This window comes from Stenella coeruleoalba, assembly GCF_951394435.1.
Source record: "Stenella coeruleoalba genome assembly, chromosome: 5".
Taxonomy (NCBI): Eukaryota; Metazoa; Chordata; class Mammalia; order Artiodactyla; family Delphinidae; genus Stenella; species Stenella coeruleoalba.
In genome coordinates this window covers 53,409,477-53,425,984 of record NC_137150.1, presented here as the reverse complement: position 1 = coordinate 53,425,984, position 16,508 = coordinate 53,409,477, and the positions used below count along the sequence as shown (strand labels likewise).

Below are 16,508 nucleotides of genomic sequence, written 5' to 3'. Positions count from 1 at the left end.
CCTCACTTCTCTAAATATGTTAACTAGGGAAGCCTTTACAATTAAACATATATGCTAATGATATATCAAGCAACAAAATTTAAGTTACCCAATAGCTATATGACATGAGTGGAGCTTTTCCCAAGAATTCAGAATTATTAAGGCCTGATAAAAAATATTTTCTTATCATTTAACTTATTAACAACACATTCTGGCTAGAGAGGTCATATGCAAACTTACCTTAAAGAGAGAGGTGACCTTTTAGAATTGCCTGATATATGGAACGCAATGTGTTTCAATAAAAATACTCAACTGGGAAACTCAGTGATGCAGGGGACCAAATACGAGCAGTGCTTGTCTTACCTCCTGTCAGTTATTTCAGTCCATAAAGCAAGTTTATTTTATTCTGATGTCATTAAAAATTTCAATCTTATGGCTAATGCCCTAGTTTTTATTACACACACATCCAGCAATCTTTGCATCCCAATTTGGCTTACCTGGGCTTTCCCAAGAGGGAGAAAATACACTGGCTGGAGTCTATTATCTCCACAGTAGTTACAGTTCTTATTTTCAATTATTAAAGCAGCACCATAAATTTGCATTACAGTATCGTAAATCTGAAAACGTGCACCCACTCCGTGAAGGGGTTGCTGGTAAGTTATGTTTCTCAGCTTGTAAGACTAACCTTAAACAATAGAAAAATCACAGTATGATATTCCCTGTAAGACATCTTTCCCAGAAGATGCATCCCACCAACATCCATTTCTTGCATACCTACCTGAAAGACTTCCTAATATCTTCTGCTTGGATTGTCTTGAGAATCTCTTGGTGTAACTGAAGATCATGTGTTCCTGAAGATGTAGCATTTGAAGAGCAGTTTTTATGTGTGTAATAGCCTATCAAAATTCCAGAAATAAATAAAATGCTTGCTGTGCAAAATAGCTTTAAAAGGCGGCAAAAGTTGCAGGGGTTGCTCTTTGGTGCAGATCTTGTATAATGGGTCACATAGTCAGACTCTTCTTGAAGTCGCTGAAACCTTCCTTTGGGTGAAGTTGCTGGTTGAATGGGATCAAGACTGAGGTCCGCAGTCTCTGAATTCTCCAGGTTCTGATTCTCAGCACTATCTAGCTGGAACTGGTCAAAACCAGGCTCCTCCAGTTCCTTTTCCATGTCCCACTCTAAGTCAAGGGCAGTGGCTTGGAGGTCATCATTGTCTAGGTACTGTGAATGTCCTGGAGCTCTTCGATCTGCATTGACCTTCTGATAGGCCATCTTTTTACCTGTGAAAATAAGAGCAGTATATTTTCTGAAAATAAATCAACAAAGAAAACCTCCAAGGTGAAAACAAAACAGTAATCTATATTAGCTGTTCATAAAATTTTAGTGATTTTAATCAGGGGAAATACTTCATTCCTATAGAAAATCATATCTTATGTTTTGCTGTTGATGTTTACTATAGAAAAAAGACAAACAATAAATAAAAGTAGAAGGCACCTGATGCAAAAGCTATGAGAAGACATAAAATACACACACACAAACACGCACTATTCTTTTGAAGCTCAGGAGAATTAAAGTCACAAATGCACAACTGCATTAAAGACAATGTATTACAATGAAAGCCAAGTATAAGCTTATACATTTTCAAAATCACTTTTAAGAAAAACTGAGGACAGAAGCAATAAAGTGTGATTTGTTAAGTTAAGGGGGGAAAAAAAGACCCTGGGATCAGTTACATCACCAGAGCTAATTTTAAAAACACAAATTCAGGGTAAGAATGAGGACAACAAAATGAAGTAGCACCTCTATAGAAATCCAAGCAGCAAAATATGGTGTATTGCCTAGTCATGAGTTATCAGAATGACTGGAAAACTTTAAGGCTACCATAGAAAGCCAACATGTTTTATGGAATTAGTGACATGAATTGGCCTGGCTCGCTGAACTTTAAATAAAAGTCTGGGATGGCATCCATCCAAAGAGGGAAGCCTTTTGCCAGGATAGGAGAGTTTAGTTTCATAACCTTGCTACTGAGTGGCAGATGGAGGCTTTTCTCCCCTACACAGTTTTGGATGACAGTTTGTTGTATCCTGCAGAGCAGTATTAGGAAAACTGGACTAATTAACTGCAAGTGGTCTTCAGTCTGTATTCAGTAACACACTGGTGTATTGTAGTTGCACATTAAGAGTATTTATACTTAAATTTTCTGTGTATTAGATTTGTCATCCCAGCTGGATTCTAAGGTCCCTCACTACGTTTTACGATTTTTCTATGGACCCCACCGTGGTGAGTGAAAAACAGAGCTCAGCTGACAACTGATCTGCTAAGTGTCTTAGGGCGGGTTGTTAACAAGTGAACTCTAATGAAAAATATACAAAGACTTCATGAAAGGGAGTGGCGTTATGTACAGAATTATGGGTATATACAATTCCAATCCTGGCTGACAGAGGTCCATATAAATTAAAATGTCCTGAATGTTTAAGAGAGTTCAAGTACAATTAAATATTAAACTTTACAAAATAAAAATTCTAATTCTGACTAGATTTCTCATCTGCTACGATACCATTTTTGATTTATTCTTGTCCAGAGCTGATTCAATAAAGATGAGTACCTAATATATATCAGGTATGGGGATAGGCAATGAAAACAAAGATGAATGGGTCCCTATTCCTCAAGTAGGGAATGATTCAATAAGAGAGACAGACATTTGAACAAACAAGTATGTCACATAAAATATGCAAAGCACAAGGGAGACTCAGGGGTGACAGATTCTAGCAGAGAATATGGGAAATAATTCCCCACCCAAAGTTATTTCTGAGGTACTTCTGGAGAGAAAGGAGGAGTTAAACTAGGACACACCAGGGGTGTGAGAGGAGAACAGCCAGGCAGGGGAAAATGTATAAGCACACGGAGGAATACAAGTGCACAGTGCATGGTACGTGGACCATTTGAAAAACCCAGACTGGTGTGTGAACCAGAGTTGGAGAAAAAGCTAGGAAAGGGTGACCGTAGGCAAAAGGCTTAACTTCTTTGCAACACAGCGTCTTCATTTGTGATATGGGCATGGTGATAATATAAACATCATAGTGCTGTTACTAGGAATAATTGAGACAGTGATCCTAAAACATCCATTGAGTGTCACATAGGCTATATAGGTTTGAAGGGATATTTCTGGTATTAGAGGAGAGAGGATTGTCAAGGATTGTTGGAAGAAATAAAATGAATTAAATAATGCAGAAGAAATTATATAATTCTGCAGCACATTGTGGAGAAGGGGAGCAGGTTGCATAATACACACACACGTACACTCACACACGTATATGATAGGTTTTTGCTTGTTTTTTTCGTTTTTTTTTTTTTTTTTTACAATTAATCTATATGTAGAGACTAAAATATTTTTTAAAAGTACCACATGACATAGCAACTCTTACCATGCAGATATTAGTTGGTACTACGTATTAGAACAGCCTCAGGAGTGACTCTGCAGACCCCTTTCGTCCCTCCCTCTTTTCCTTCCTCTTTTCCTTCCTCTCTTCCTCTCCCTTTTTTCTGCTTGGCCTGGTTTCCATGATGATTCAAGAATGTGCATTATTTGAATTCTGTCTTTGGTCACATCAAGACAAGCAGAGAAAAGAAGTGATATATGGAGTCAGTGATAATTGTTCAGACAGGTTAGGAGATGGTCGATTAACTGATAGAAGAAGACGACTTTGAATCATACTTGGTTAAAACAACAACAAAAATAGTACAAGACAATACTAGAGAACAGGAAAAACCTGAAGGCAGTAGAAATAAAGTAACCTTTAAAATCCATGATTCTAACCTCTCTCATATTACAGAAGAGGAAGCTGATGTCCAAAGTTGAGTCATTCTTTAGGCTGAGAAAAGTGATGTCTGGGGACACGTAAGGTGATGTGTTGTTTTATAAAAATATGAAATTAATAAGTTAGTCGTAACTTAATAAGTTGTGGGGTTAAATACCCCACAATCCATTTTTTTTAATGTACATTGCAAAATACTGCAATATCTTGGCAGGAGTCATTTTTTTTTCTTGTTTGGCTTAAATATCAATCAATTCCTATCTTGACATGATATTATGATATTTATTTCTCTAACTGTTCAGTTTATGCATTATTGATTTACTTAGACACTATCTCAACATAGTTTTCTAGACTTTTTCCTCCCATTTTAATGATTCAGAGTCTCTCTAAAGGTTTTGGGTTTTTTTCTGGTTTTTGTTTTCAATTGAATTGTAGAGTGTGTTTTATGCTCAAGGAAGACTTGGCACACAGGAGTTACTACAGAAATCTGAAATCTCTAATTCTGACCTCTAATACAAACATTCAAAGTCATTTCTCTACAAATCATTTACAAACCAACTGCAGTGATGAGGAAGAGTTTTCATTTCTAGCCTGACAATAGGTATTCCATCATCTGTACATCAGCAATTTAACGCTTTTCAAACATCAGACAGAGCCATCAATTAGAATGTAATGTAGATACAGATATTAACTCCTCACCATGATGGATGTCTGCCTGACACCCTTACTACCACTTTTGGACTCATTACACATTTATAAATTTACACTAAATTCTATCTTCTAGGAGAGCAGTATCTGGGTAGATCAAGCCACTTGATGTAAAAATAAATTAAAAAAAAAAAAACCAAAGGATTTTAGGAAAATTTCCAAGAAAATAAGTACGTGATGACATCTATAATGAAGCATTTAACCACTTATTTGATAAATTTATATTAGAAATCCATTAGAAATTCATTTCTTTAAAATTATCTTGCCTTAAGGAAAATAGTGTAGCTTTTTACAAAAATATAAACCTCTGCCCTGACAGTTTTGTTTCACTTAAGGTATTTAAAATGAACTCCTCAAAAATTAAACTGAGTAACAAACTATTAAATAAAACTAATAACATATTTAAAGTAAGCATCAATTATTTCATTTGTCCCACAAAGAATGTAGCTTTCTTTAAAAACCTACTCCCCATGAGGTCAAGTAAAGGAAATACCACACTTTTTTCAAGAGAACTTTCAAATTCCCACAACGGAAATTTTATATTATAAAAAGAAATCTTCAGCAAAATCAGCATGTCTTAGGTATGATTGCATAATTATGCCAAACTTCATATATTTTCTGTAACTGATGTACATGATTCATTTAATTTATATTGTCATATTATTTATAGCTACCCTATATGAGTAATTTAAAAAATACATGTAGTAGATTTTGGAATCTACCACATGAGTGTTTCCCTCAAAAATATGTACTTAGGTGTAGACCAGTCATAGAAACTTGCTACATTTCTTAAAACAGAAATATTTGTAGCATCCGTACATTCTATATTATACTTATTTTTATAAAATGCAATTTTTATGAAAAGTACAATGCATTCCCCATGTTTTCAACATATCTTATTTGCTTAGGTGAGATCCTTTCCCACCCAGGCCCACAATGAAGGCTAAATTGTTATTAAAATTCAATATACTCAAAAGTTTATCATTTATATACACTTATTCTTTTCTAAGGAAAAGAAAGCAAATATAAGATGAACTAAAAGGTATTTCTTCTATACTATGACAAGCTTAGATCAATAAAAAATGAAGTTGTATTTTTACTAAGCATATGGGTAGTTTAAAATAAATTGATGCTTCCGAATGCTTTGTTTCACACATTTTTACTGGCTGAAACTAAGTAAATTATGTAGAAATAAAAGAGGAATACAGAAATAGGCTGAAATTTCAATATATAAAATACAGTCTCTGGATGCTGCAAATCTAACTTAACACAACAGCTGGCAAATATTTTAGATGATAAATACAGTTAAACAAAAGTTTCATTTTAATAAGTTGTATATTACAAATGTCACTTAGAAATATGATTATGACATGTTATCTTGCTCAGCAATCACAATGAGGGAATTTATTACATGAATGCCCTGACCTTATTGATCTCTAAATTAGCAGACTCTATAGTCAGACTACCTGGTTCAAGTCCTAGCTCTGCTATGTAATTTAGACCAGTCACTTAATCTTTTTATGCTTAAATCCCTTATTTGTACAGTGGAAATAATAAGAGCGCTGTATTTGCAGCATTACCAAGAGTAAATGATATAAGTTATTAAAGATGCTTATAACAAGGTCTAACATGGTGTAAGTGATCCACTAACAAAGCACCACCCCAGAAATTCTACAGAGTTTAGGAAAATAGAAGGATTTGGCACTTACAATTTTAAAATACAGACTTAACGAAATTAAATTATGACCAGAGGGCTTAAGTTTCAATAACAAGAACCTGGAGATAATGAGAGATGGAGCAGCGCGCTCAAGCACTTCTGAAGGGGAAGCATCTGTTCGTCATTAGCTGTGGTTCAGATAGATAGGAGAGAAGTGTGGCTAATATGTACATAAAAGTCATTATTACATTTTACTTGCAACCACCAATTCTATATCTTGTTATTATAGAGTTTTCTTTTCAGTCAATTTACAAAAACAACAGAGCTTTTCCATAATGCTCAAGAATTCAGTTTAACAGTTCCAGGAATTAGTGATAATTAATCATGAACATGGGTTATGTATGATTTTGGTAGAACACCATGTTTGTCGTAGGTGGTTGACTTGATCCACTGACTAGGATGATACCGATAGCATTTTAACTCAACCAGTATAAAAGACTGTATAGATCTTATTAGAACTACGAACACATCTAAAGGCTTTTCTACTTGTAAAAGTTATTTTACAAGTAAAATAAATAAATGAGTCTGGCAGATTAACTTGAAAACATAAGGCAGAATCTCAATTTCCGATGACAGCTGTATGATTGAATCTTTATCGTACAATGGGGAAAAAATATATTCATATAGTGTTTCCTGAAGCTTTGAATACCAAATCATTTGCTGGTTGGAGTAGATTGATTGGAGGCAAAGGCATTTCTTAGAAATGTCAGTGCATCATCAAAAGGTATTCGTTATGCACCTTCGTGCAGCATTACTTTAGATGCTGCACCAGTGAACCAGGAGTGCCCAGAGGGATTTTTAAATTTAAGTTTAAGGATATTCCTTATAGGCTGAAAACACTTGACATAAATTTTTCAGTATGAACCTAGTTTGTACAAATAAAGCCCATATTTGTGGAATAAATTTTTCTTGTTGAAAGCTTTAATGTTCTCAGCTTGTGAGCAGGGCCAAAGATAAAACTATAAAAAGAGTAATTCAGAAGACTGTTCTCTGACTTAATTTTTCAGTATAATGAGATTATTTTTCCCATCTAGTTTTGTGAAATGGCCTCAGCAATTGTTACAGTGTCTGGAAAGGTGGTTAAGAATGCCTTATTGCAAATTTGTATATTAACTGCATAAAAGAAATGACAATAATTATTTGTTGTTCATGCTTCACTAACTGAATAAAGAGTCTATAAAGTAAGGGGAAGTTATTATCTGTGCTTTATTTTTAGAAAAAAAAATTAGGCCTAGTCTACCCTGAAACAGGTAATAGCATACTCAATTTAGGCAGAGCAGATCATTAAGCTGGAGAGTATAAAATTAAAACTTAACTCTGAGGCCTGAGTTACCTTGATCTCTAAATGACATGTAAAAGGTGTGCTTCTAAGATGCCAAATTAACGAGCTTTAAATTGCAAAGTGAAGTCAAAACCATCTGAGGGAAAATTACTTGATGAAATCCAGCAGGTTTGTGTAAATGTGTTTTATATCGCTTGCATATGTATGACCACCTGCCAGTTCCCTGAGTGGGCCTGCCTTTCTTTGGGTACCTGTATGTAACAGCAATTTGTGTAACACACTCTAACTGAATGGTTAGTTGGGCCCACCTGAGAGCTCCTGTATTTACAGTAAGGTTTTCCAATATTAGAATGATATAATTCAATATAGAACTTGGCAAAGAGAAGAATTAATTTAAATGACCTGAAATAATAGAGTGCACTCTATGGGTTACTTGAACAGGTAGATACTCTATATAATACTAAATGTTCGAACTATCATGGGAGTTTCAATTTCCACTAACATCACAAAACTCTATCTAGGGATGTGTAAACAGTTCTATGACTCCTTTCCTGGTCCTCTTAGTGTCTGATTTCCCTCTAGATTCTAAAGTGTCTTCTTTTTTTTCTTCCTGGTCATCATTTCCATTTATAGTAAAGTATTTAGAGTATTTATTTACTTCTACAGAATTTACATTCTTTTACCCTTCAGAGTATGGATGTGGCTTACATTAGATATGCACATACATGAGAAAAATGACACCACAAACCATAAAATAAAGAAGAGTAGAGGGGAAAAAACTCCGATAGTCTGACTAAGGAAAGCCACTGAAATTGAGTTTTACTGTAGTTAAGCTTCACTGCAGTCAGGGTGCAGAAGGGCATCTGTGGGGTCTTCTGAGGCTCAGTCAGCCTTCCCCTAATCTCACCTGGTAATCACAAGGCTGTCAGTCTTAGCTGAAGAGTTTATTTTTATTTTTTCTGAGTTATCTCTTTTTGTAGTTGCCAATTTCCATGTTGGTAAGCCATGAGCATTTTTCTCTATCTAGTCAGAGAAATCCGTGTGTCTCCTTTTTATCTTTTACTCCTGGATTTGGATATACAACCATGCCCATGTTATGGTATCCAAAAGCATATGCTAATAGGTGATTTATTGGGCCCTTAAAATGATCCAGGACTTACTAGAAGGTTAGCACTTTACATACATACTGTCGTTTAATTAAACAATCCTATGTGATAAGTACTATTACTATCCCCATTTTACAGATGAGGTATCTGAGACTGAGGGATTAAGTCATTTCCCCAAGTTCTCACAGCTATTAAAGTACAAGCAGCTGGAGTATCACACCCGACCTGTCAAATTCCAAAACCTGCTCTTTTTAAATATTACAACATTCAGACTCTCTGAAAGTTCCCAAAGTTGGTATGACGTTAACAACTTCAGAGATCTGAGGGGTTTATTTATCCCTGGTTTGTCACCAATATGACTGCAAACACCAGGAGTCTCGATGTCCATTAAATCTGAATGATCCTGCCTTGATCTTTAGATCCCCGGGGGCTGCTCAGACTCCAGGACCTAAAAGATCTCTGTGGTTTGCTCTCGACAGTGCCCTAGCAGACACTGATGTTTCCTGGCCCTGTAGTTTTTAAATAAGGGAGAACTGCTTCCAACTCCATTGCTCTGAGCAAAACAACTGTGCTTAGAACTTGAAAGCTACAGTTCACATTCAACCTGCCACTGTCCTGTTTTCAGACATTCAAAACCTTTGTTCCACCCCTACTACATGTGGTTTACATGGGCCTAAGAGGGCTTCGAGAGTGTCAAGAGTTAAAATGTCAATACAGCCACTGCTCCGCTCTGAGAGCTGTCTGCCAGGAGGAGCCTCTTAGCTTGATAGATACACTGCAATTTTCCATCCTTTCAGCCAACGTGAATAATCTTAAATTGCTGCTTTTTGACTATGGCTCTTGGATTTCTGGGAACAGACAGATGAAGCTTTTACCTACATAATACCACTACGCACTCTATTTTTCACTTTTTTCAAAGGTGCTTTATTGGCTTACTTTTTAAATATCTTTACTCTTCAAAAAGTATCAACAGGTTTCTACAAACTGTAAGTGCTTTACTTTAAAATTCAGATCCCTATGTTTCCTAAAATCATAACACAGAAAGCCTATTCGATGCCCAGGTTGGTAATTCAATGCACCCAGAATCTGTGCTTTTCATTTTCTGAAATGGTTCTTTTCATACTTGCTCCTTTAGGGTGTTATTAGGAAAAAGTGTTAATATATCATGATACTGTGGTTAACTGGTGGGAAAGGAAACATCCCAGAAAAGCACATGGGTAGAGAATATTTATGTTCACTTAAAATTCAGTTACTAAGAAAATATGTATCATATGAACCGTCCCAAATCTTTATTGGGTAAATTCTGAAAAACTATTCTTCAAATAAAGATCCAAGAGCAATATCCCGATGTAAAAGTTTTAGTATTCAGCTTATATAAACTGTTAGACCATGGAGTTAAGGAAATTAAAATTGGGGATTTAACCCACAATACGATAGGAATAGAGTGCAGTTAACAGCATGGTATGCTCCTTATAAGACAAACATCTTATATATTAATTCACTTTACCTTAGGACTAAAAATGAATTTAAGTGAATTATTATTTCTGCACAAGTAGTAGGAATATATTAATGGTAAGAAAACTAAGAATTATGAAGTTTTCAATTGACAACTGACGGCAGAGTCAAAATTGAAATGCTTTTTAAGAATTTCTCTAAAAGCTTTTGCACAGCAAAGGAAACTATAAACAAGATGAAAAACCAGCCCTCAGAATGGGAGTAAATATTTGCAAACGAATCAATGGACAAAGGATTAATCTCCAAAATATATAAACAACTCATCTAGCTCAATATTTTAAAAATAAAAACCCAATCAAAAAATGGGCAGAAGACCTAAATAGACATTTCTCCAAAGAAGACATACAGATGGCCAAGAGGCACTTGAAAAGCTGCTCACCATCACTAATTATTAGAGAAATGCAAATCAAAACTACAATGAGGTATCACCTCACACCGGTTACAATGGGCATCATCAGAAAATGTACAAACAACAAATGCTGGAGAGGGTGTGGAGAAAAGGGAACCCTCTTGCACTGTTGGTGGGAATGTAAATTGATACAGCCACTATGGAGAACAGTATGGAGTTTCCTCAGAACACTAAAAATAGGATTACCATATGACCCAGTAATCTCACTACTGGGCATATACCCTGAGAAAACCATAATTCAAAGAGAGTCATGTACCACAATATTCATTGAAGCTCTATTTACAATAGCCAGGACATGGAAGCAACCTAAATGCCCATTGACAGACGAATGGATAAAGAAGATGTGGTACATATATACAATGGAATATTACTCAGCCATAAAAAGGAACGAAATTGGGTCATTTGTAGAGACGTGGATGGATCTAGAGACTGTCATAGAGAGTGAAGTAAGTCAGAAAAAGAAAAACAAGTATTGTATATTAATGCATATATGTGGAACCTAGAAAAATGGTACAGATGAACCGGTTTGCAGGGCAGAAATAGAGACACAGATGTAGAGAACAAATGTATGGACACCAAGGGGGTAAAGCGGGGGGTGTGGGTGGTGGTGATGGGATGAATTGGGAGATTGGGATTGACATGTATACACTGATGTGTATAAAATAGATAACTAATAAGAACCTGCTGTATAAAAAGATCAAAATAAAAATATTATCTCAAGCAGCATAAGAGAGCAACAATTTGCCCAAGATTTTGCTATTCTTTCTTTCTTCTAAAATGCCATATCCATAATTATATATATATATCTGAAGCTAAATAAGAATATATTTTTGCAATATTTTCTTCTAGGCCTCCTACTCATACAAAACATAAAATGGTATCTGGAAAAAAGTTGACAAAATTATTATTTTAACGTACAAAATTCAAGTTCTTTCTATAAAAAACCTTTAAGTATGATAATACTAGTGACTGTCAACCTTTTCAGAAAAAAGGATTTATTGAAAAAGAAACAGGATGAGAAATACTACAACAACATATTACATCTGTATGACAGTTTGACACTGAAAAGTTAATTTTTATTACTAATTTACATATATGCACAGTAATAGTTTTGGGTAAATTAAAGCAACTAAATAATTTACTAAAAACTATATTGGGCATTGCTTATGTCATTTATATTTTATTTATGAACAGGATTATAAAAAATGGAAGACCTCCAATGGCACATAAAAGTAATGCTGATAAGAAATTAAATGTCAGGCAAAAGGCATGAAAATGCAATATTCACAAAGCATTAAATGTAAAATATTTAACAGAACTTTTATATAATTGGGACTATTGAAAGGTAGTTTAATACATGCAAAATTTTAAAATTCACCTAGCTCTTCAATTTTAAAATGTCAAATATTATTACTTTACCAACATGAATTTTACCTTCTTTTCTCTTTTCTTTCTTCCCATAATGTCTTTTTTCTTTATATTATTTGCCTCCCTTCAGCCATTCCCATTATTTCATTTTCATTTTTCCATTCTTACTTATTTCACTATTGATGTCTCAGGAAATTGTTGAAAATAAAATAACTGACCACAAAGAGTTCATTTTATTCTCTTCTATATATTGGGAGTGATATATCTTGAATAAAAAATCAGTGGATGTATTTGAAATGATGACCTCATGGCCAAATCAAAGATTATGTTTGGCCCTACCATTCCAAACACATCAAATCTTGGCTCTTCAAAATAATAGTAAAACTCAACTTGCCCTTAACCTGCTGCTTGCTGCTTGGGAGTTCCATTCTCTGACACTATATGAAAGGCCTTCTAAATGAAAGGCCTTCTCTCTAACACTTCTATATAGGTTTCCTTCAGCTATTGCGACTGGTGGCCCTCTCGTTCCATTCATCCTCTGTAACTATGGCCCTCAAACAAAACCTCTCTCTCTCAGTAATAGATTTTAGGAACCAAAGCTTTCTTTTTCTTTTCTTTATCCTTTGCTTTTTTTCAACCCTGTAAAGAATTGAGGTATTTAATCATTCCTGAGAAATTTAAAAATATTTCAGAGCCCAAAATAATGGAAATATTATGGTTTCTGACTAAAAAGAAACATAATCATTAAGGTTGTGGAAAATCAAAGTTAAGTTCAAAATTAAAATGGGAACGAGCATTGCAACACAAGGTGTAAACGGATGACCTTGACTAGTTTAATTGTACTAAAGAGTATAGTACTAGGGGAAAAAAAGCACACATTTATGTATCACTATGTACCCTCTACTTATATCAATTCATTTAACCATCAAAACCATACCATGAAGTTACCATTGTTATCATCCCCATTTTACAAATAAGGACACTACAGAGAGAGAGAGTTGAAGTCACTTGCTCTAGATAACACAGGACTTGAACTCAGGCAGTATGGTTCCAGTGCCTTTGTTCTTAACCACTCTGCAATCGTGACCAAAATCAATGACATGGGAGCATATTTTTAATTCCTCCAAAAATTAAGAAAAATACATAGAAGAACATCACTCAATTTTCCCACAATCAAGCCCTAATAACATTGTGTAGTATGACCTTTTCATATAATCTCCATCCCTAAGTAGCTTCCTTAGAATCTTTCAGAAAAAAGTGAAGACAGGAAATGAATAAACTCACCCATTCACACACCCATGGAAGCCTCTACTCTCTAGCCTCACTAAACTGGCTTGTGGCTTTCCCCAATAAACTTCACATCCATCTTAATGGCTACTGGTGCTAAGCTCATGATTTTATTTTAATTAATTTAAAAATTTTTCTTTTCAATAGACTTTTCCTCTCTGGTTCTGCCTTCAAGAATTAGATCTTATTAATATTTTTATTGCCCATAGTTTTTATAATAATTCTTTGACCATGTAAACATTTGTTGGACTAAACCCAGAATTTTGACAACCCCTGAATAATTCATAATCCCCTCACATTTAAATCTATGGTCTTTCAGAAATACATACATCTTAAGAGCGATCATTTAACTTAAATATGACAGCTCTTAACAAAACAGATTAAATCATAGTGCAATATTTATTTGCTAAAGTGTCTTATGAGAACTGTAATTAAGGCATGAATAACTTTTACGGAGAACAAATCCTTGAAGCCCTGAGCACAAGAAGTCCAACTACCCTGTTGGAGAGGCCATGTGCAGAAGCACTGAGACCATATGGAAAGGAAGCTGAGTCCAGGCATCCAAATCAATGTGCCACACATGTGAGAACAGACCAGCCACCAGCTGATTTCCGAGTGACAAGCACGTGGAGCCAAATAATTGGCCAGCAGAGACCTGACCATATTCCTGATCAAATAAGAAGACATAGGGGCTTCCCTGGTGGCGCAGTGGTTGAGAGTCCGCCTGCCGATGCAGGGGACACGGGTTCGTGCCCCGGTCCGGGAAGATCCCACATGCCGCGGAGCGGCTGGGCCCATGAGCCATGGCCGCTGAGCCTGCGCATCCGGAGCCTGTGCTCCACAACGGGAGAGGCCACAACAGTGAGAGGCCCGAGTACCACAAAAATAAAAAAAAAAATTAAAAAAAGAAGACATAATAAAATGGTGCTTGTTCAAAGCTCCACCATATGGGGGTGGTTTGGAACTCAGCAATAAACAACCAGAATACTACTAAAGCTCTTTTTCCAAAGCAGAAATCTGACCACATCGCTTGACCATTTAAGATCCCATGAGGGGTTTTATTCTGCACTACCAGGACATTTCACAGACTCCTTTCCAAGGCACAGAACACCTTTGTGCCCTGGCCTCAACTTCCGTTCTGATCCTTTTCCTTACTTCCCGCTTTCAGGAACACATCACACGCCTTGCATGTGCTCTTCCTCTGCCTGATTTGCCCTCGGGTTCAGATTCATGGAGGTAGTTAATTTGTATAGTTTTTTATCTTTAGAGCCTAGCACGGTATTTGGAACCTTGTAGCTGCATAATAAATGATAGGTGCACAATAGGTATGATGTCTTGAAGAAAGTACAGAATTTAGGGTAAGATAATTGCCATTTTATCAGCAATGCATCTTATTGCAATTACTTCAGCTCATTCAGGTTTTAAAAGAGGATGTAGTATCTATTCTATATATCTCTAAGTGTTAATTGATGAATAAAATTATTTAAAAGGCAGTTGATGAACTGTAAAACCCAATATAACTGCTATTGTTTTAAAATTCTAAACTATTAGGCATCAAGAGAGCTAGGTTTATTTTTTGTTTGTTTCACTTACTTTTAATTGAGGTAACATTGGTTTATAACATTTTATAAATTTCATGTGTGTTACATTGTAATTCAACTTCTGTATACACACGACCAAAAGTCTCCTTTCCCTCTGTCCCCATACAATTGACTCACTTTACCCATTTTTACCCTACCCCCACCAGACTTAGGTTCAGATTTTGGATCCACAGTTCCTAGCTATGAACCCCAGAGCAAATCACTTTTGTCCATAGGTAAAATTAGATTTATGTGTGTGAAAAACCAAATGAGATAACTGATAAAATATTTTAAGAACTATTTATTATTATATAATTAATCAAAGACTTAATGATGAATAAAAACTGATTAATATGAATTGAGTTCATCACTCTCATGTCTATATCACAGGCAGCCATCCCAATTTCTGAATATTGCTGCTGGGAGGAAAAACCACAAGTGAATTTGTACAAGTGCTTAAATTTCTCTTATCAGTGAGCAGGACATAAAAGACTGGAATGAGAGAATGAAACAGGAGACTTCTGGGGTGTGTGTCAGATGTGAAAATTGTATCGGGGGATGGGTACACAGAAGCAAAAGGAGGAAGGAAGTAACTTCTGGAGAGAAGGCTTCTGGAAAATCCATCCTAGAACTTACCAACTTCGAGTCCCTAAGATACATTATAAAGTTACTTTCATCTTTCAGAACTGGTGTCTGTAATGTGGGCATACACAGAGTTAAAAACAAAATCAGGTCCTATCTCTTGAGGGGGAAAATGTGAAGAGATCTATGGGAGAAGATTAATGAACTTCCCTTCTGCACATAATGCATTTTGAAAGGAATCTGTCCAAAAAAATCCATTTAGCTATGCCCAGAACAATCAAGACTGTGTAGAGATTGAAGTGCCTCAGTCCATCTGCTGATGATATTTATTACTTTTTGGCACCTTCTACATATTTACCAAGCCTATGTAAAAGAAAGCTATGCTTCTTATTTCTAGGACAAAAACAGATGGTGCTTCCAGCAGGTAATAATTTAATTAAATGGCTCCTAAAGCATGAACAAATTGTTCCAAAGAAAAGAAAATATTTTTATTTATTCTTTAAAAATAGGGAGGGGGGAGAAAAAAACTAAATCAAGTTTGACTTTTTTTTTTCCTCTCCCGTTGCGGAGCACAGGCTCTGGATGCGCAGGCTCAGCGGTCACATCTCACGGGCCCAGCCGCTCCGCGGCATGTGGGATCCTCCCAGACCAGGGCACGAACCTGTTTCCCCTGCATCGGCCGGCGGACTCTCAACCACTGCGCCACCAGGGAAGCCCTCAAGTTTGACTTTTAATGCAACAAAACTAGAGTTTACTAAATCTCCTGCTCTTAAAAACAAAGGGCATCCCCCTCTCTGCCTTCCACCTCAACTGGAATCAAAATTGTAACAAATGATATTAATGTTGTTCATCAAGTTTCATTTTTCATCTCTAAGAAATAAGTTCAAGCTAAAATGAAACACTTTTTGATAACGCTGAAATCAGATATTCTTGGAATAGGATTAATTTTTATGATATTTAAATGATGTTTCATAATGCACTTTGTGGACTCAGGATAGAAACAGATTATATATCTAAAATGCAGATTCTAATAATCAAAAACAAAGTCTTTCATTCCACTTAAGGCCAGGAGGCCCTTTTAAAGTTCCTGTGACACATGCATCAAAGATGTTATAAGAGTAGAAAACAGTAACAATGTTGCAGCAAAACGTAGTAAACAG

At 35.7% G+C, this 16,508-nt stretch overlaps 1 protein-coding gene across 9 annotated transcripts in view; it reads right to left on the bottom strand.

Annotated features, from left to right (window-relative positions):
* Window positions 1-16,508, bottom strand: part of NAALADL2 (N-acetylated alpha-linked acidic dipeptidase like 2) — a 1,497,545-nt gene that overhangs the window by 808,374 nt on the left and 672,663 nt on the right. For 8 of the 9 annotated variants that reach the window (XM_079922501.1, XM_079922499.1, XM_079922500.1 and 5 more), the window contains one exon: window positions 758-1,259. In XM_079922501.1, coding sequence (XP_079778627.1) covers window positions 758-1,251 — 494 coding nt within the window. In that variant the 5' untranslated portion in view covers window positions 1,252-1,259. Of the gene's footprint in view, window positions 1-757; window positions 1,260-3,404; window positions 3,577-16,508 lie in introns of all 9 variants that reach the window. The other variant, XM_079922505.1, reaches the window with a different exon arrangement.